Source organism: Ammospiza caudacuta, chromosome 2, assembly GCF_027887145.1.
Source record: "Ammospiza caudacuta isolate bAmmCau1 chromosome 2, bAmmCau1.pri, whole genome shotgun sequence".
Classification (NCBI taxonomy): Eukaryota; Metazoa; Chordata; class Aves; order Passeriformes; family Passerellidae; genus Ammospiza; species Ammospiza caudacuta.
Window position 1 is genome coordinate 117,004,773 of NC_080594.1, and position 20,063 is coordinate 117,024,835.

General features: G+C 45.5%; 2 protein-coding genes across 3 annotated transcripts in view; both read left to right on the forward strand.

Moving 5' to 3' along the window:
• The window catches only part of C2CD2 (C2 calcium dependent domain containing 2), a 40,843-nt gene extending 34,864 nt beyond the window's left edge, over positions 1 to 5,979 (forward strand). For both annotated transcript variants that reach the window (XM_058799946.1, XM_058799947.1), the window contains one exon: positions 252 to 5,979. In XM_058799946.1, coding sequence (XP_058655929.1) covers positions 252 to 478 — 227 coding nt within the window. In that variant the 3' untranslated portion in view covers positions 479 to 5,979. The remainder of the gene's footprint in view (positions 1 to 251) is intronic.
• An 8,093-nt stretch (positions 5,980 to 14,072) lies between these two features.
• The window catches only part of PRDM15 (PR/SET domain 15), a 32,104-nt gene continuing 26,113 nt past the window's right edge, over positions 14,073 to 20,063 (forward strand). Inside the window, exons 1-3 of the mRNA XM_058824932.1 lie at positions 14,073 to 14,109; positions 17,105 to 17,198; positions 19,387 to 19,540. Coding sequence (XP_058680915.1) covers positions 14,073 to 14,109; positions 17,105 to 17,198; positions 19,387 to 19,540 — 285 coding nt within the window. The remainder of the gene's footprint in view (positions 14,110 to 17,104; positions 17,199 to 19,386; positions 19,541 to 20,063) is intronic.

Genomic DNA, 20,063 nt, shown 5'->3' on the forward strand with positions numbered 1-20,063 from the left:
AAAATCCTTTCTACTTTACTGGTTGGAAAGATTGGATGTGCCTCTGTGACATGTGAGAGCCCAGGGTACAACCCACCCCAGTGCTGTGCATGTGTGTATGAGCACTGGCATGGCCTCCACAGCAGCATTAGGAACTAAGTGTAAGGAAGGAGCCTTAAATCAGAGAATCAGCTTTTCTCACTCATGCTGCACTTAGAGCTGAGTTTCAAGAGGTTCTGTCTAAAGTGTCCTGCACCTTTTTCCCTGCACAGGTGGCATTTTGAAGAAAAGCGCCAAGCTGTTTTTCCGCCGGCAGCACCACCAGAAGGACCCGGGGATGAGCCAGTCCCACAATGACCTGGTGTTCCTGCAGCACCCCCTGGCAGAGGAGGGCCGCAAGAAGGGGGGGACACTCTCCAGAATGCTGAGCAAGAAGCTCCTTTCCAGGAACAAGAGCAAGACCAAACTGAACGGGGCCTCGGGAGAGCCGTACCCATGAACCCAACCCCTCTCCATGGATTCCTGCTCACATGAGCACTTGTTTACAGAGCAGTCCTAGAGAATACAAATATGGCTGATGGCTTGCATAAAAGGATGTTCACTGTTAACAGTGGTCTTTTTGGTTTATTTTTCCAAAATGCTTTTTCTCCCTGATGATGAAGTTGTTCCTCCAAATACAAGCAGTGCTGAATGTGTCCAGCTTTTGGAGGAGTGTGTGGTTTCTTCTGGAAGAGGAGGGAGGATAAAGAATGGTGCAGGTGGGGACCAAGAAGGCACCTGATGTCCTGGGTTGCAGTAGGAAGAGCATTTCCAGCAGGTAATGCCCCTGTGCCCAGCCCTGGGGGCACCTCTGGCTGCTGTGCCCAGCTCTGGCTCCTCAGCACAGCAGGGCCAGGAGCTCCTGGAGCTGAGCAAGGGCCTGGAGCAGCTCCGTGCCCAGGAAAGGCTGAGGGAGCTGGGGCTGCTCAGCCTGGAGAGGAGCCCCAGGGAGAGAGAGGGGCTGAGCCCTGCCTGGGCCTGCCTGGCCCTGTGTCTGTCCCTGTGTCTGTCCCTGCCTGGCCCTGTGTCTGTCCCTGTGTCTGTCCCTGCCTGGCCCTGTGTCTGTCCCTGTGTCTGTCCCTGTGTCTGTCCCTGGCTGTCCCTGGCTGTCTCTGTGTCTGTCCCTGTGTCTGTCTCTGCCTGTCCCTGTGTCTGTCCCTGTGTCTGTCTCTGCCTGTCCCTGTGTCTGTCCCTGTGTCTGTCTCTGGCTGTCCCTGTGGCTGTCCCTGTGTCTGTCCCTGTGTCTGTCCCTGGCTGTCCCTGTGTCTGTCCCTGTGTGCAGAGCTCAGAGCAGGCCCAGGCTCTGCTCCAGGCCCAGCAATGGCCCCAGAGCCACGGGCAGGGCCTGAGCCCAGCAATTCCCCTCACAGGAGGCACAACTTCTGCCCTGGGCAGTGCCCAGCCCTGAGCAGAGACCAGAGGGGCTCTGGGGGCTCCTCCTGGGGACATTCCAGAGCCACCTGGACCCAGCCCTGTGCCCTGTGCTCTGGGATGACCCTGCTGGAGCAGGGAGGTGGCACCAGTGACCCACTGTGGGCCCTTCCAGCCTGACTGATCCTGTAGGGAGGACCCAAATGTGATCACCTGATTTACATCAACAGGGAGCTCTGGACTGAAACCTCACATCCATTTATGTGACTGAACCTCTCCAGAGAGAGAAAACACCACTGTGCTCCCTCTCTACAGCCTGCAACAGTAGCAACTGATTTTTCTAGTCTGAAAGGGAGAAAAAAGAGGCCCAGATGCAGTTTGTGCTGTGATTTGGAAGGGGATGAGTGTTCAGAAGCAGAAGGAAAATGCTGACTCAGACACCCTACTGTAATAACTGTAGCCTGCTATAGTCACTGCTCAGTCCCTGGAGGTGGAGAGATGCCTTTGACATTAGCCATAAATCAATCAATTATGCAAATATCAATACTAGCATATTGTTTAATATTCTGCTTTAAAAAAAGTTACGCTTTAAAACACAGAACTTGGGTGGTTTTGTTTAAATCTACTTGAAGCTACACGCAAACAAAGTATTTGTAAAATCTTAAATGTAGCTTTTCTTCCCTGTGTGAGAAGCTGTACTGCTGATGCAAAAACTCATCTTAGGGGCTCTAATTCCTTTTCCCAAGTGCTTGTTAGACAAGTACATAAACCATCATATCAAATGCAAAGCTAGGAGCAGTAAATGGTGAGTAGAGCATAGTTAACCCTACAGTGCTTTTCATTGGAAAGCTTGTCTTACTTGCCAAACACTTACTGAGATCTTCAAATATACAGTTGTGAAGGAAGCTTTTGAAAAATTATGAATTCCCTTAGTTCAATTTCTAGATCTACCAGTGTTGTCATGTGCTGAGTAGTTGGCCAGATGAGTTTTTTAACCTTTTTTCCTGGCTAAATATTGCAGCTGGCTCCTTTAGTCTAAAATGAAAAACTGATGGGAGCAAAGGCATAGTTCTCATTTTGACTGTGAAGAAGAGTAAAATGTCAGTATTTCATAGGTACCGTCTTTCATGCTTTACCTGTATTTTTCCATCATCTGCATTCCTGCTGAGAACAGAGGACCAAGCCTGTTCTCTTCAGCCAAGAAAAACATCCAATCATTCCAACTGAATTACTGACCTGAATGGATGATAGACCTTGTGCCTACTTTGCCAACAGTGATTTTTCCCCTGGCCCCTTTCCTCCCTTTAAGCTGTCCAACACTTTGGTGGATATTTGGGCTTTCAACTTAAAGCATTCATCAAAAATAGAAAGTTGCAGAAGAATAGAAACAGATTTCAAATTTCTGATGGATTCAAGGTTCTCTTGGTGAATCAATATCAAAGTAGAGGAGGTTTGGTTTCTTTTTTACCAAGAAAATATTAGAACTGAACGGTCAAAATCTTTTAACTGCTTAAAAATACTGTTTATGTGTAACCTCCCAAGATCACTGTGGTGTAACAGTAGACCAGACTATCAAATAGTTGTACGTTTAAGCATGCTGCTGGTTATGAAAACACTTGAAGGCATTTTAATGTTCTGTATTTTGAAAATTGGGTACAAATTGATCTTCTGGAGCTGTATTGTGCTTGGAAATCCCAGCTCAGTAATACAGGTTTGTCCAGACTGAATGTGCCTGAACAGTTTTGTTTATTTCTAATTTAATACAAAGTAGAAATTTTGTTTCTTCATTTGTTCTACAGTGTTTCATGATGTGAGCATTAAAATCCCTGATGTCATGTTCCCTCAATAGACACTTTTTCTCTTGGAATTTCTCCAGGAATTCTCTGTGTTATGGGGCAGGATGGCAGTCAAGTCCCTGCCATTGTTAAATGCTCAGTCTTTGTTGCTGAAAGATAAAACCACAACAGTTCCCTAAATTCAAGAAATCCAAATGAAACTGAGCTCCATGGGCAGCACATCCATACCCTAAAAACAAAGAGCTGTGGAATTTGGAATGTAGAAGCAGCACATAATATTACTTGAAGTTTTCTTAAATTACCGAGCTGGGATTTTAATTTACAGAAGCTTTAGCATGTACTGTAGAACAGAGTGAAATAACACTGAGTAACTTGCAGGATACAGCACTAGGATTTGCTTGTAATTTACCCCAGGGAATGGATACACATGGAAAAATTGGTTCATTTAAGGTTTTGATGATCACTTGAATGCTTGTCTCAGTGGTGGGAATGAAGGACATTCTTTACTGCAAACTGTGTGAAGGTTTGGGCTCACATGTGTTAAGAGAAAATGAATTCTCCAGATAAGGAGAGCAAGGCATTTGGTGTAAAAAGGGGGTCTGGTTTTTTATTTGCCTTCACTCCTCAGGAAAATAAACATTGTTTGGTTTGATGTTGGATCTCTGTATCTGGCGGGTGTGTTCCTCACCTCTTCTTACTCCTCTGCCAATAATTTATGTCCTGCTGTAAAAACAAACTAAGGCACTAAACAAGGGGACAGCTGAGTTGTGACAACCCCAAAGACCCACAATAAGGAATCCCATCCCCTCCTTAGGTTGTCATTTAAGATCAGGAGATCTGAGGATGCATTTGGGTCAGTGTGAGCTGGATCCTCACAACCTGCAGGATCCACACTGCAGTTTTGGGTCAGAAACACTGGATTTGTCAACAGGCACAAATAATTCTGGGATGTGTCCTGTGCAGTTTTTGTTTTACAAAACACCTTCTGTGTTTTGTAATTTGATCCATTGTTCAAATGTCTAGTTATTAAAATTACAAAGAATTTTTATAACTACCCACTTGAACAGCAGATAAAATCTTTACATGATATTATTACGTTGAACACTTGTTGTTTACTGCCTTGCAATTTAATGAAGTCAGAATAGTAAATTGGAAACAACCTGTGAAACATTCATTCTTTTTGTCCCTTTTCTCACACTTTTGTGTTTCTGGGTGTTCTGTACAGCAAAGAAAGCATGGGTATTTCTTTCATGAGGACTAAGAGATGAAGGCTTGCTTCTTTCTAAAGAATTTTTCTGCCCATACATGCAACTTCTTACTTTGTATTTTTAGTTTGTTTTGCTTTATGGTTAAATTTGCCTCAATGGAGACAAGCCCTATCCTCACCAAGATTTGTCTTAGCTTTAGTGTGAATTTTGACTGAGCAAATAGTACAAGAATTAAATTACTCTTTGTAGATGAAAGCAATAAAACTACCTGATATCTCCAATGGGAATATAAGCTAAGTAACTTTCTTCAAGTGATTGAGATCCCTTTCAAAGTCACTTTAAAGAGGAGGGGAAGGCTTTATCCCTAGGTCATTGGTATTTTATATCCCACTTGACCCAGGAAGAAATTAGAGTCATTTCACTCCTAACAATATGTAAAACTTGGGAATCCGAGGCAGAAGGAATGCCAGGGTGGAAAAATTGCGTTTTGAAAGCAAAATACCTTTGCTAAACTTCTTCAGCTTTATGGACAGGTCATACACTGTGCAGGCATAAATACTGGGCTTTATTATTATGATTTCTGACAGGTTTTTTTTTTCCTGCTCTTTCTGTTGGGGCTCCAGGCCATACAGAGTTTGTGCTGTCTTGCTCTTGAGAGGGCTGGATTTATAGTGCTGCTTTTTTGATGAAACTGGCTGGCAATTACAGCAGTTTTAGGGATCAGTGGAATTTTACAGCATTTCCTGCTACTGCATCTCCTTGCTGGTTCTGGGTGTTTTGCAAGTGAAAACTTTCTGCTGTGTGTGTTTCTTGCAGAGTTCTGCTGTTCTTTATGTGCAAATTGTCATAGGTAAAAACAAAGTTGAAAGCATAAAATAATGCCAAATGTGGATGGGGAAGCAAAATAAGAATCTTGCTCTTGTTTTAACACCTATTTTAGGTCTGGGAGCTCTGGGTGTTGCACAGAGCAAGGTGAGAGCTGCCTGGATTTTTCAGTTGAGTTTATTGCAGGCTTTGATTTGCAGAGCTGAGGTTTGAGAGAAGTGCTTCTGGAATTAACTGTGCCATAGCTCCAGGCTAAGACATTCCTGTTGTGAGTGGGAACAGCTGACCTCATGCTCTGACCTCAACAGGGCCTAAGTGGATTTATTCATGTGTTTAAAGTCAGCATATGCTTCTGCACATTGCTAAGCCTCAGCCTTGGTGACAACTCCAGATTAATTATATAACAAGGGTGATTACTTTAAGTTAAGGGTGAATAATACCACTTCACTCAGGATATCCAAACTGCTACTATGCAAGGTGCTGGCATGGTGTGAAAATAGCTGGGAAGGATGATCTGAGGTCTTTCCAGTATTATAATTCTGTATTTCCCAATGATGTATTATGCTCTGTATTATTCCAGGTGGGGTTCAACATTTTTATTTTCTAGCATCAACTGTCATAGTCACTTCTTCTGTGGTGTGTTTTTCTTTCTGCGCATACATAAACTCAAGTTGGTGCAATTATAAAATCTATGATGTACAGATTTATTATATCACTACAAAAACCTAAGAGGATTTTTTTAAAGAAGTAACTCCTGCTGTACATACAATAAAAGCCAATTGTCTCTGTGTGGTGTGCTGTCCTACATACCCAGGTGTAACAGATGGTTTTCTACCCTCCTTCACTACTTTGACCTGTTGCTTAACACAGAGCATTTACCTGTTTGTTCAGGAGCAGAGTTCTTTCCTGATAACCCCAGCCTATCAGGCGGCCCTTTGGTGCTTGAGAAATCACCTGAAACACGGATTGGGTAGGGAATCTAATGGCAGAAGGGATTGTGGAGCTTATTGTGGTTACTCAGTATTTTTTTTCTCTCAGTTATGTTGTAATATCCTAAATTAGGGGGCAGAGGGGGGGAGTTTTAGGGCCTGGATCATATGGGGAAGACACCAGTACTAGAATGAGCACAGCCTGGGAATTAGGTTCCCTTGTGATGATTTTACTGAAAAGGTTATGTTATAAATCACTGCTGCCACAAAGTCCTGCCAGACTGAGGGGAAAAAACCCAACCCCAACATTAAAACTACCACAACAGAAAAACCAACAAAACAAATAAAAGACATGTGAAAATAGCCACAGTAATGTTTCTGTTTCCCTTCCAAAGGTGAGGGCTGTACCCTCTTCTACAAGGAAATGTTACATTCCCTTACTGGGAGTTACTGCCCACGTGTTTATTCCATATTATCTAAGTGCTTAGCTCAAACTTCCTGATATTAACAAACCTTCATCTTTTTCCTCCCTGCTCTAATCTGTGGTGAGGTTTTTTATCTTGTGTGATGCCATTCCTGTACATTCGCAAAAGTGACAAGTCAGAGGGACAGCAGGAATGGATGTAGCTCCAAGTGTGGCACCATGCTCTTCCCTCCAGTTCATCATTCTTAATAAATACAAAGGATCTTCAGTTTTTCACCTCTCTACTCAGGTGAGCCTGGCATAAGATGCAATTTCTGAGGTTAATGCTGACAAAAATTATTTGGAGCTGCAGTAAATGTTCAGTTAACTATACTGAATTAATTTATACTTATTGTGACAAAGTGAATGCACTGCAAGTAGGATAAACCCCTTTGGTGTGCTGGACAAAACCAGGCAGAAGTCTATGTGAGTATGCACTGAGATATACAGGGAAAATAAATAAAAGCAGACTGTACAAAAACTACCAGTCAGCTTCAGTCCTTGAAAAAGCAAATAATTTGTACATGCAGTTAGATCCTTTAAAAAAACTCTCCTTACTACTCCTGTAGTCATTTAAAACTTGTTGTGGGTCATTTTGAAAGAAGAAATGGTTCCCCATCCTGAAATGAACACTTGTTTTGCCAAGTACAGTACTTTGAAAATTGAAATGCTGTGTTTTCAGTTTCCCCAAGCACTGACAAGACAGTCAGTATGGCCATGGTGTCGTGGGTACATCAGGAAGAGCATTCCCAGCAGGTCAGGGCTGACCCTGCCCCTGTGCCCACCCTGGGGCACCTCTGGCTGCTGTGCCCAGCTCTGGCTCCTCAGCACAGCAGGGCCAGGAGCTCCTGGAGAGGGACCGGGGGAGAGTGACAAAATAAGGGAGTGGAGCATCTCTGCTGTGAGGAAAGGCTGAGGGAGCTGGGGGTGGTCAGTCTAAAGAAGAGAGGGAACCTCATTAATGTGTATAAATAGCTACAGGGGGATGGCCAGGGGATGGATCCAGGCTCTGCCACAGGATGAGAGGAACAGGCAGAAACTGATGCACAGAAGCTCCACCTGTACATGAGGCAGAAGTTCCCTGTGCAGTGACCCAGCCCTGCACAGATTGTCCAGAGAGGCTGTGGAGTCTCCCTCTCTGGAGCTATTCCAGATTCATCTGGACACAATCCTGTGCTGTGTGCTGTGGGTTGGCCCTGTTGGAGCAGGGAGGTTGGACCCACGGTGACCCACGGTGGTCCCTTCCAGCCTAACCTATTCTCAGAACACTCTACACATCTCCTTTGAAAATGTTACTTGGGATGGGTAACAATTGAGAAAGGCTCTGGTTGTTTCCAGCTGTTAAAGATGTATCCAGATGTGAGAAGAGCACATTCCCTGGAAAAAACAGAGCTGGTGCCAGCTTCCCACCACCTTTTGAGCTGCAGTGGTGTTCTTACAGTGATGGCTGAACAGTCACACCATGGTGGCAGAGAGCACTGCACAAGGGGACTCCAGGTAACACTTCTCAGCAGAGCAAAAAATTGGAGCATCTTGCTTGAATACAAAAAGCCTGTGTGCTTCTTGCCCTGGCCACTGCCTGGAGTGGTGAAATAACCTGAAGGTTTAAACCTCCTTAATGATTTGTGCTGGCAGACACAGCAGGGCTGGGCACTGACAGAGCCTGGTAATGCCAGAGTGTGAGATTTAAGAACCATAGAACCATTTCAGTTGGAAAAGACCCCCAAGGTGATCAATGCAACCCTTGACTGATGCCCACCTTGTCCCCAGCCCAGAGCTGTGACGGTGTTCACAGGGGTTCTTGGATGAAAGAAGAGACAAGGATGTGACTTTATGTGTTCAGAAGGCTGATTTATTATTTTATAATATATATTACATTAAAACTATACTAAAATAATAGAAGAAAAGGTTTCATCAGAAGGTGAAAGAATAGAATAGAATAGCAAGGAATGATAACAAAGGTTTGTAGCTCAGGCTCTCTATCTAAGCTAGCTGGGCTGTGATTAGCCATTAATTACAAACAACTACATTAAACTAATCAAGCTCTACCTCTTGCATTCTACAGCAGATAATCATTGTTTACATTTTGTTCTTGAGGCCTCTCAGCTTCTCAGGAGGAAAAATCCTAAAGGATTTTTCATGAAAGATGTCTGTGACACAGAGCACTGAGTGCCACATCCAGGCACTCCTTGGACATCTCCAGCAATGGGGACTCCAAACCTCCCTGAGCAGCCCCTGCCAATGTCAAATTATGCTTTATGTGAATAAATTCTTCCTAATTCCCAACTTGAACCTTTCCTGGTGCAACTTGAGATTGTGTCCTGTCATCCTGGAGTGCTGAACCTCAGTGAGGCTTCGAAAGGAGGCAAGGTGCTCGTGTACATGGCCAGGGCTTGGGCCCACTGAGAACCTGGTGTGGCTTTGTCCAAAGGGAACGGAGCTGGGGAAGGGCCTGGAACTGGGCTCTGTTCCCAGGGAACAAGGGGCAGGGAAATGGCCTAAGCTGTGCCACAGGTCAGACAGGTGGGACATCAGGAGGAATTTCTTCACTGATGTGATTTAACACTGGAACGGGCAGCTCAGGGGTGTGGTGCAGTCCCCAAGCCTGGATGTGTTTAAGGCAACACTGGACGTGGCTCTCAGTGCCGTGGTCCGATGGACAGTGTGAAAAACGCCAATCACTTGTTTTTAAAATTTTAAAAGTTTAATAGTAATAAAATGGTTGTAAAAATAGTAATACAATTAGAGTAATAATAATTTGGACAAATTGAATTAGGACGATATGAGACAATAAAGACAAAGAGTTCTGGACGTCTGGGTACCTTTTTCTGGGCAGCAGAAAAAGGACCCCTGTTAAGAAAGGATTAACCCTTAAAAACAATAGCCTGTTGCATTTTCATACACTTCATCCATGATGCATAAATTCCATTCAAACACAGGATTCTGTCTGGTCACCATCAACTTCTTACTCTGGATCCTAACAGCACCTTCGAGGCAGGAAGAAATTAATTTCTTCTGATAATTGGCAATATATTCAGAGAAATCTTTTCTCTGAAAGATTCAGGTGTCCTGTGGCTGCTATCTCGCTGCAAGTCCTTTCTTTAAAAAAAGTATCTTACATAGCATAGTTCCTATTTTAACATTTTTTATAACCTAAAACTATATTTAACAAACTACTTCAGAGAATTAATACAGCATTACTTTCTAACCCAACACATATAATATTCATTTTAATATTTGCGAAAAGCCAATCATAAAATACGCTTTTTTCACAGACAGGGTTGGGTCATGGCGTGCACTGGATGCTTCTGGAGGTCTCTTACAACCTATTCGATCCTGTGGTTCTGTTTCTGCCAGCCCGCTCCCCGGCACTGCCCGTGAGGAGACGGGAGAGCCACCGGGCTGCTCCGCTACCTTCAGCGCGGTCCCTCCGCCTCCAGCCCGGCCCGGGGAGCTGCGGGGGCTCAGGGGTGGGGGGGGATCCCGGGTGGCGGCACCGTGGGCACTGAGGCAGGGCCATGGCCGGGGACGCGGCCGGGGTCAGGCCCGGGACGGGCCCCGCCGCACTACACTTCCCGCCCTGCTCCGCGCCCGCCCGCGCCGGCTTCCGCTGGCGCGTGGTTTCCGGAGCGGATCGGAACCCGGAGCGCGGATCCGATCCGGGTCTGGCCATTCCCGGGGCAGGTAACGCCGGCTCCCCGCGCTCCTCCCGCCGCACCCCGCGCCCTCCCCTCCACCCCCGCACGGGACCCCCCGCGCCCGCCCCGCCGCGCCTCCTCCCGCCGCTCCCCGGGACGCGCGGCGGGGCCGGGGCGGGCGCGGCGGCCGCTCCGAGCGCTCCCGGGGCGGCGGCGGTGGCTGCGGCCCCGCCGCCTCCTCCTCCTCCTCCGCCACCGCCGCCTCCTCCAGGCCGCCTGTTCTTTGTTACAGCGGCCGGGAGGGCGGTAGCGAAGGGGGCGAGGCGGGTCCGAGGCAAAACCCGGCGGAGCCGCTCCCGGATCCCGGGCCCCGACGGGCTCCGGGCGGCGGCGGCGGCGGCGCGGTCCCTGAGGGGAGGGCGCGGGGCGGGCGCGGGGCGATCCCCGCGGGCTCGGCCGGGCTGGGCACGGAGCCCTGGCGGCCCCGGTGATGCGGCAGCCGGGAGCGCCTCGGCTTGGCCGCAGGGGGTTGGGGATGGAGGGGGGTGGGAGCTCCCAGGTGCGAGGGCGTGATCCGGAGGGAAGAGGCTGGGAGCGGCAGCAGCAGCAGGAGGAGGGAGGTGCGGGGATGCTGCCCTGCCCCGGTGTGTGCCATGGGAGAGGGTGCGGTGGAGCCCGAGGAGACAAAAGGAGCAGAGCCGCGGTCTGCGGGGCTCCGCACACGTGAAATTTCCTGCAGCACGCTCGTTTTCTGCTCGGGGCCATTAAACTTTGCGCGTAGTTTATTCGCAGCATCGCGGCGAGCGCTGGGAAGGGCAGGTGGCACAGACCCCGCCATGCCCCCCTGACTGGCCTAGAAATCGGCTCCCTCCTCAACAATAATTGATAGAATGGCCTTAATTTTTCTAAGAAATACAAGGCCTCGCTGTAGTTCACCAGATGTTCTGCAATTCCTTTGAGCGGTAGCATGAACAAGTTTTACTACATCATGAGGAAAATTGCATTTTTAAGCGCATCCTTCCACATACGTATGTGCAGCACCCATCTGCTTGTGCTCTCAAGTTATTCACTCTCATAGAAGCCCTTTCTCAGACTGAAGAGAGGAGAATTTTAATTCTACCTTGTTGATTATTAAGTTCAAACACAGATTTTCAGGCATTCTGTTAATTTTTCTGACTTAACTTTTTTTAAAAGAAAAATACATTAGCAAGATCAAAATGGCTCAACTTAGCACTTGAGCCTGATATCTTTATGCAGCACTTTATAAGAAGAAAGTGTGATTTTACATCCATTCTTAAATTTTTACAGCTCAAGTGGTTCCCTGACAGTATTTTTGCACATATTGGGCTGCAAGCAGGTACCTGTGATGCTGCAGCTCCTCAGTGTCTTCATTTGGATTCCCTCAAGTTCCAGATATGCTCCAAGGCTTGTGTTGCAGCTGGAATTTTTGTGCATAGCTGCGTGGCTGAGCATAAAATCACTCAATCTAATTATAAAAGCCAAAAAAAACGTGGTTTTCTGCTCTTTTGCTGCCATCATAATTAAGCTTTCTATCTGGTCTAGTTTCCTCTGTGTGGCTTTTCTCCTGATTATTGACTTCTAATGATTACTCTCTGTTTTATGTAAAAAATACCTGCAACTCCCAGAAGCTTTGCAAGACAAGAACAGAATTAGGAGCAGTGGGATGAGTGACTTCATGGAGTATTTTTCTGTTACAAATGTTTGAAAAGGAGAAAAAAAAAAAAAAAATAGACCCCGTGGCCCTTAGCAGCAGCAGATGAGGGCAAAAACAACCCTGTGTTCAGTGCCACCACGTGAGTGGCACATCGTGACTCTGTTTACAGCTGGTGGCATCGTGGTGCGTGGTTTGTTTCAAAAACCCCTGGGAAACACAGCTGAGATCAGGGAGGAGGGGCTGGAAAGCACTTGGGTGAGCAGGGTGTAGATCAGAATTGTCGAGCAGGCAGCAGTGTGTGTCGGGGAGCAGGGCTGAGGCTGGACCAGGAGTGTTGGGAGTGCAGAGCGGCGCAAGTCAGCCCTTGCTGCAGAGACGGAGCCGCGCTAATGCAGAGCTGAGGCTGCCCGAGGCACCTGTGAGGGCCCTTCACGCTCCCTCCCCATCACCTTGAGCAGCGCTGGTGATTTCTCCACCCCTTTGTTGCTATTCTCATCTGAAGGCTCCTGTAATGTCACTTGTCCCCAGTCTGTTTGCCAAGGATGCGACAGAGGGATGTCCTGGAGGCTGAATGCCTTTGGTGGTGTGGCTGCACTGAGCTTCTGAACCGTTGATCAAGGCCATTATTTCTTAATTCACCCATATTTAGGATTAAAGTTTTGTCAGGACACAAACTATCTAAAAACAGCTGGGCATACCCCTCTTGAAATAGTGCAAAGCATCAAAAAATAAGTGTGTTTAAAAAGCAAAGCAAACCATTTTTGACATCAGCTTACACCGCTTGTTTTTGCAGCGTTGTGCTTGGACTGCCCTCAATACCTGTTGCATTATTCAGGAAAAGAGCTTTTGGGGAAATTTCCTGAGTTGCTGTTCCTGCTCAGCACTGAGGTTTTGTATAAATGTTTGTTCTGTTATTTGAGCTTAGATCCCAAAGCTGCAGCCAGGAGAGGCCCAGTTTGTGCCACGGATGGGGAGTGTTTGCCCCTGAGAGCAGTGAGAGTTAGGGAGGGATCCTGCTGCTGACAGTGGAGTTAGGAAGGGCAGTGCTTGGAGAGTCCTGATCCTGAGCAGTGCCTGTGTTCCCACATTTCTGGCTTGGCTTTTGTTGCTTTATCTGTTTTCAAACAGGGCTCTGCGAGTTTGGTGTGTCATGTTTGCTCTCCCTCTCAGAGATTCGGGCTCTTACTGCTTCCTGTCCTCCTCTTGCTGTTTTGCAGCCTCACCTCTCTCAGACTTGGGTCATGATCTTTGTGTTGCTTTGCCTCTCTGCTGGGGCATTGGCAAAATTGCTTATTTGAGGAGGAGAGCGTTTTTTTGGGTAGAAAAGGGAAAAACTCTCTTCTAGGTCCTGCTTGTATTGTGGTCTTAGCATACATAATCAGACTTTGTGCCAACCATAATTTAATTGTTATGGGGCAATAGTGTTCATGCAAGTTTTTAATACAGACTGACACTAATGAAGTGAATATAGATTAACCTTATTTAAGTGTGAAATCAAATTGGTTAGTTACCATTTCATAGAATGAAATCCTGCCTCAGTGACAGAGGCAGGATTTTATTTCCCCAGTTTTTCTGGTGCTCAGTACCACAATATGCCTTTGCCTCTGGAAGAGGTCTGTGACTGCATCTGCAGTTTTTAAGATTGCTGTGTTTATTAAATAAATTATCTGCCTTTCAGAGATAATGTTTTTAAGCTAAATAAAATGTTGCAATGTTCAATAAAATGTTGCACTGGACCTTGTTCCTGCAGTGGTTGCTGCTGACCTGGATTATCCTCTGGCCCTGAGTGTTCTGAGGCTCCACAGGAGCTTTTTAGCAGGGGATGCAGGAGTGGCTGGAAGTTTGTCAGAGATGGGGAGCAGCAGAAGACAGCATTTCCTCACAGAGAAATGCCTGAGAACCCACAGACATTGAGGCTTCCTTGGTAGTGATGTCTGCAACACATGTAATGATACAGCAGTCTCTGGAGCTTTTAAAAACTTGAATTTCTTTAATTTTCCACTGGTACTCCTGCAGGGACATTAATGTGTTTGTGTGGGCTCTGGGTCAGTCAACATCATTACTTCACAAAGGAATGTTTATATGATACAGAAAGTAAAAGTCAATTCAGAACTAACTTTGTCTTTTGTGTTTTGGCAGGTTTAAAATAATGGCTGAAGATGGCAGTGAGGAGATTATGTTTATTTGTAAGTATTAGGAAAAGGATCTAATTCTCACTGTGTGTGACTTGTCTACTCAGAATGCCTGAAATTAAACCAGACATAAGATTTTATTTAGAAAAATTGCTCTTTGTAAAGGAGGCTCATGCAGCTAATGGGTGAATAAGAGGAGTTTGTGTAATTTAAGCATACATATTCTGATGCTGTTGGCAAACACACAATGAAACCTCTGAATGTGAGTGAGCAGCACAGCTTTTTCATGGCTGAAGTGAGTGAGATTGAAGGTCTCACCCTGGTGTAAGCCCTTTGTTTATACAACCAGCTCTAGCAGCCAGGGCTGTCTGGGGATAGCTCTGACCTCTGGCCTGCCTTGGGGATCTGCACCTCCACAGCAGGGGCAGCAGACTCAAAATTCCTTCAGAACAAGTTTGAGATGCACCAGCTGCCCTGGCAGGTTCCACTCATGGCATTCACTGCCTGTGCAGCCTTGGGTGCCACGCTGATCCTGTCCTTTGTCAGCAGTGGGCAGGCAGGACCTGGTGTTACACTGGAAAAGGGTTAAGGGATGTAGAGTCCTTGTGTGAGCACAGATGTTGTGGATCCAGTCAGGGTGGAGCAGAATGGAGCACATCTTTGGTTTTAGGATATTTTACCTCTGATGGTTCCACAGCTGCATTTATGGCAACTGTCAGAAAGTTGAGTTTTCTCCCTCCCGCGGTCAGGAAAGTTGAATTTTCAGCTTCCTTCAAAACTAGTGTTGACTGTTTGCATTTTTACTGAGATGCAGATACCAATAGTGGTTACCTTATCTTCCCCTTCACAAAATGATTCAGGTGGACAGCAGAAAGAATGGGGATGTGATGCCACTCCTAATTAGATAGAAGGTGTCACACAACATGATTTTATCCCTTCCAGTGGGGGCTGTGGTCACTGGGCTTTTTCTTGTGCTCTCTGCAATTAGTTTTTCCCATGGAATATGGGGACTTTATGTTCTGAAAAAATGAGTTGCTATAAATGGCACTGTGCATTCCCAATAATAAACATCCTTGAGTATGTATTTCATAGACAAGAGAATTGGGGAATTTTTCCCTTTATGAAGTGTGTGAATATAGTCTCTCTGGGGTATTTTTTTAATATTCCCATGCTTGTTTTTGTGTCTCTCCTGTGGCTGTAATCTCTTGAAAGTGTCACCTATGGTGGGTGTAACAGCTTTGGCTGCTGTAGGGCATCCCTTGGATATTGAGCTGTGCCACACAATGTCATTGTCATATTCCCCTGGCTTTGCTCATTGCTCTGCAGAGGAGTGAGAGCAATGTGTGCCTTATTCCTGCCTGTAGCTGTGGCCAGTGCTGTCTGCACCTTTCAGAGGCTTATCTTTGCAGAGGTGAGGAGTGCCCTGATGCAGCCAGGAGATGAGGAAAATGACAAAGTGCATTTTTCTTTGGACAGCAAAGCCTGTTGGAGAAGCTGTTACTCAGGCTATTCCTTCCTGTCCCCTTGGTTATGACAGCCCTTTATGGATGACAGTCCATTTCTGTTCAGCAGTCAGATTTACACATTCCTCTGTCCTCTCTGGTTTGGGAAATCTGCTTTTAGCCCAGATTATTTCAGTAATATTTTCAGTAATATTTTTCAGTAATAATTTCAGCAGCCTGGGCTACAGGCACACCTGGAATGGTGGAACAGTGAACAGCTGTAGGCTGAGCTTTGGTGCTGTTGCTGTGTGAGTAGCACTTGCCCATGGATCCTTTCCTCTGGTACAATAACTCTGTGGGGCTGTAGAGCAAGCCAGGTTGGGAAATTCCTCCTTCTGAAAAACCATGTGAAGAGCTGATTCTTTCATTCCTTGGCTCACTAGAAGGCAGCGCAAACAGGAGGCAGTGACCAGGCTTGGGGGCTGCAACAGCCAGAAATACTGTCAAATATATGTATTTTTTCACTACTAAGCTGGTTTTGCTGCCAGAAGAAATGGGAAGCAGTTTGAAATCCCTTGTTTTAGAAGTCCTTTAGTTCACTGGGATGGGTAGAAGCTTCCAGTTGGGAGCACAAAGTGGCTTTGCCAGAGGGGATATACCTTGGAATGACTTGGCTTTTGTCATGTCTTCCCAAAAAAAAGGTGCAATCACCCTTACATTACACATTTTCTGGGGTTTTCCTGACTTGCCCTTGTAAGCTTGCAGCTCAGATGCAAAAGGCAGCACAGCAATATAACCCCTGTGTGATGATCTCTCCTGAAGCTGTGTCAGCAGCTGACCAGGCAGGGCAGTTTGACAGCTATTTTTTTCCCAGTGAAGCAGTGTATAAGCATTTGGAATCCTGTTAACTTAGCTTATTTTAGAAAGCCTCAAATTATCCTCGTCTGAAAATTGTTTCTTAGGAACCACTCAGTTCTGAGTAATTTACAGCCACTTAAACTGAAAGTTAATTTAGCTGAGCTGGCAGTGAATTAGGTGGCCAGAGTGTGTTGTGCAGCAGCTGACTTGCCTGGAAAGGCACCAGGAGGCCCCTTGGAGGTGTCTGTCCTGCCCTGTGGGTGAGAAATGTGTGTGGCCAGGCAGGGCTGGCCCTGCTGGTGCCCTGCTGAGCCCTGTGCCAGTTCTGCTGCTGGTTCTGGGTTTGTGCCTCCTGTCACTGGAAACACCAAGCTGGTCAGAACAGCCCAGCTCCTGGGGAAGGCAGTGGTGTGGTTTTCTTCAGCTGCCATGTGTTGCAGCACTTTATCTGAAGAATAATTCCATCTTTAAGCAGAATATTTACTGTGGGTGTAAGGCATTCATTTGCCTTGGTGAGAGAATTTAAACAATTGTCTTCTGATGTGCTGATCACAGTGTGTGTTATCTCACCTACACAGGTGCCAGCTATCCACTCAATGTTCAATTATTTATGTTCTTTTAAGCAGAATAAATAAACATCTGCCTCTCTGTGTATGTATTTTACCTGGTGCTAGGTTTCTTTTGAAAGAGAGAGGAAACTGCCTTAGAAAAATGTTTTCCACCAACCTTTTCTGTCTGGTTCCTTGCAGGGTGTGAGGACTGTGGGCAGTACCATGATTCAGAGTGTCCTGAGCTGGGCCCAGTGGTGACAGTCAAAGACTCCTTTGTATTGAGCAGGGCAAGGTAAGAAATGTTTGTGTTAATCCTGATTAACCCAACACCCATGTTAGTCCTTTAAAGCATATTTGCTGTTCAGTGGATGTCACTCTGACAGCTGGAAACTGAAATCCCAGAGGATGACAGAAATCTATGGAAAGCACATGGCCTTGATTAAATAGAAAAATTGATGCACACACTTAAGTGCTGCACTGAATAGAAGCCAAAAAAAAATAACTTGCTGCTCATCAGGACTCTGTTTCTTTGCTGAGGTTTCTGGCAAGGAGTCAGGGTGCTGCCAGATGGGGTGATGATTTCTGTCATGGTTGAGTACCTGCCCCTTTTATCCCCCTTGGATACACCAGATTCATTTCAGAGAAGCGTGTGAGGATTTCTCATTCATGTGTATGAACTCTCTCATTCTTCCACTTAGAAGCAAAACAAGTTGTTCTCATTATTGTGGGGCTTTGCAAACGATTAGGGGTAATAGTTCTGTCAGCAAATCTGTGACAGCGCCGCAGAAACACTCATGTTTGCCAAAAGAAACAAATAGACTCAATCTAGTTGGGAGAAAACAACACTGAGTAGTGATTCTTACAGGGAAAGACAATCAGGCACTGTCAGCAAAATTCATATTAAGATGTAGAATGTAAAGCTAAGGAAAAGAATCAACTGTTGTGAAGGTGTAGTGCAGATCCAAAAAGGGAAGTGTTCAGATGGCTTTGTGTGTTATATAATGTGTGCAGGGCTTCCATATTTCTTCTTGGGAAGTCACAGGCAGAAAACAGGCACGTGGGCAGCAAGTCTGGCACGTCCTGCCTGTGTGGGCTGTGCTGTGTATTCCCAGCATCATTTTGGAACAAATTCTGATGTGCTGGATCTGCCCCCTGGGTGCCACAACCCCTTGGCCAGGGCAGGATGCTCCTGGTGCCCCACCAAGTACAGAGGCTGCACCTGTGCAGGAGCTGCCCCTGCTCTTCTTGGCCTTCCCAGAGGAGGAATTTCCCTGCAGCTCCTGCCAGGCACTGCCTTCCTGGGCCTGGAAATGTTCCCTGGATGATCCCCTGCAGCAGCTGTGCATGGATAACAGCCCTGGCACTACAGGTGCTGAGGGTCATTTAAAAATACCCCTTGGAATAAAAGAAGGAGAGGTGCTTTTATTGTACACAAAAAATGAGCAGTGCTGTAAGTCTCTAGCCTGTACTACACACATTCCATGACAAACTACTGTTTCCTACCTTTTTCTAACTTGCACTTTCATGTCCAGATGTTCCAACTGGGAATGTTTGCAAATATGGTGCCTGCACTGGTTTTCAGTCTCCTTTTGACATGCAAATGCAAAGTTTTCCCTGGTGGAAGTGTGGGCTGCTGGACCATAGACTTGAAAGCAGCATTTTAAATTGATTTTCTACAGATAAATGTATTTCTTTTCCTGAAGAGTTTTCAACTGAAATCAGGTAAAGTAAGAAAAGAAAGAAGTAATCTAATTGTAGCCTTTACATCTGGGGAGCAGTAACTGAAAATGAGTTATCTGAGGTTGAGGGCAAGTTTAACCACAAACTGGATATGAATCTTTTAAAAACAGTCTCCTTGCTTAACCATGTTTGTTGTTCCCTCTGTCTTACTGAAAAGATCAAATGGATGCTTCATGGTTAGAAAAGAAGTGCTGAGAAACATCTGCTGAACTTCTCTGTCTCTAACACTGCTCCTTGTATGCTTCAAACTAAAAGTATTGTTTTCAATTCATTTGCTGATCACTATGATTGCAATCTTTTTGTATTTCTCTTTATCTAGGCAGTAAAGCAGTTCTGCCAGTGTCAACCTCAGGGTAGTCAGTAGCCTGTCTGATTATTTTAGCTTTTCATCTGTTAGCACAGACCTAAAAAAACAGAATTGTATTTGGTTTGTAAAACCAACCCCGTGGGGCCAGTGTTGTGAATTTTTGGGAAGCTGTTCTCTGTGTATTATACATAGTAACACTATTTGCTACATGTAGTTTTCTCAGAAGCTTGTTTGGGAAAACAGAGAGGCTGGCAGCACAGAAACACTTGAGTTTAATGCTGATTTCTTTCTTCAGGGGTTCCTGCTGTGCATAACTGTTACTGGCTGAGGTGGTGTTCAGCCAAAGGTTGAACTTGCTGATCTTGGAAGTCTTTTCCAACCTAATCAGTTCTGTGATTTATTTTTTTTTCTCAATTCTGTCTTAAATGTTTAGGTCATCTCTGCCTTCTAATTTGGAGATTAGACAGCTGGAGGATGGGACTGAGGGAGTGTTTGCTCTGACTCAGCTGGTGAAACGTACCCAGTTTGGCCCCTTTGAATGCAAGAGAGTTCTCAAGCTGGAGAAAGAATCAGTTTTTCCCCTGAAGGTAAAGCACAGAATTTGTAAAGCAATAAATAGCAAGGAGTCAGTTTAACCTGTGAGGAATTAATGCTGGCTAACACTATGAAAACAAAGATATGAAGGGGGATTATTTGGAACATCTTTTAGGTGTGCCCTGTAAGGGATGATCTAAACAAACATTCTCTGGGCAAAGAACAGAAGAACCAAACTAGAAGCTCAGTTCTTTTAATGAGTCTCTTCAATCTGATTGAATTTTCCTAATTATTCCCATATGTATTAGGTTTATGGAACATGCAGAATAAGTGGGTCTTTTCTGTCTTGCATTTGTTTTATTCCTCTCTTGACAAGTTTTGGTAGGAAAAATGCTACATTAAGAATGGAATTCAGTCTTAGTTTCCACTAATACCTAATGCCTTCAGAAGTAAAGATTTAGAATTGTGCCTTGGGCTGATGGCTATTTGGATACCCTTCCATTCATGTATGCAGTAATTTTTTGGGAAACTGGTGGCTATAGCAAGAATTCTTGGGATAATTTTTTCAGTTTGTTC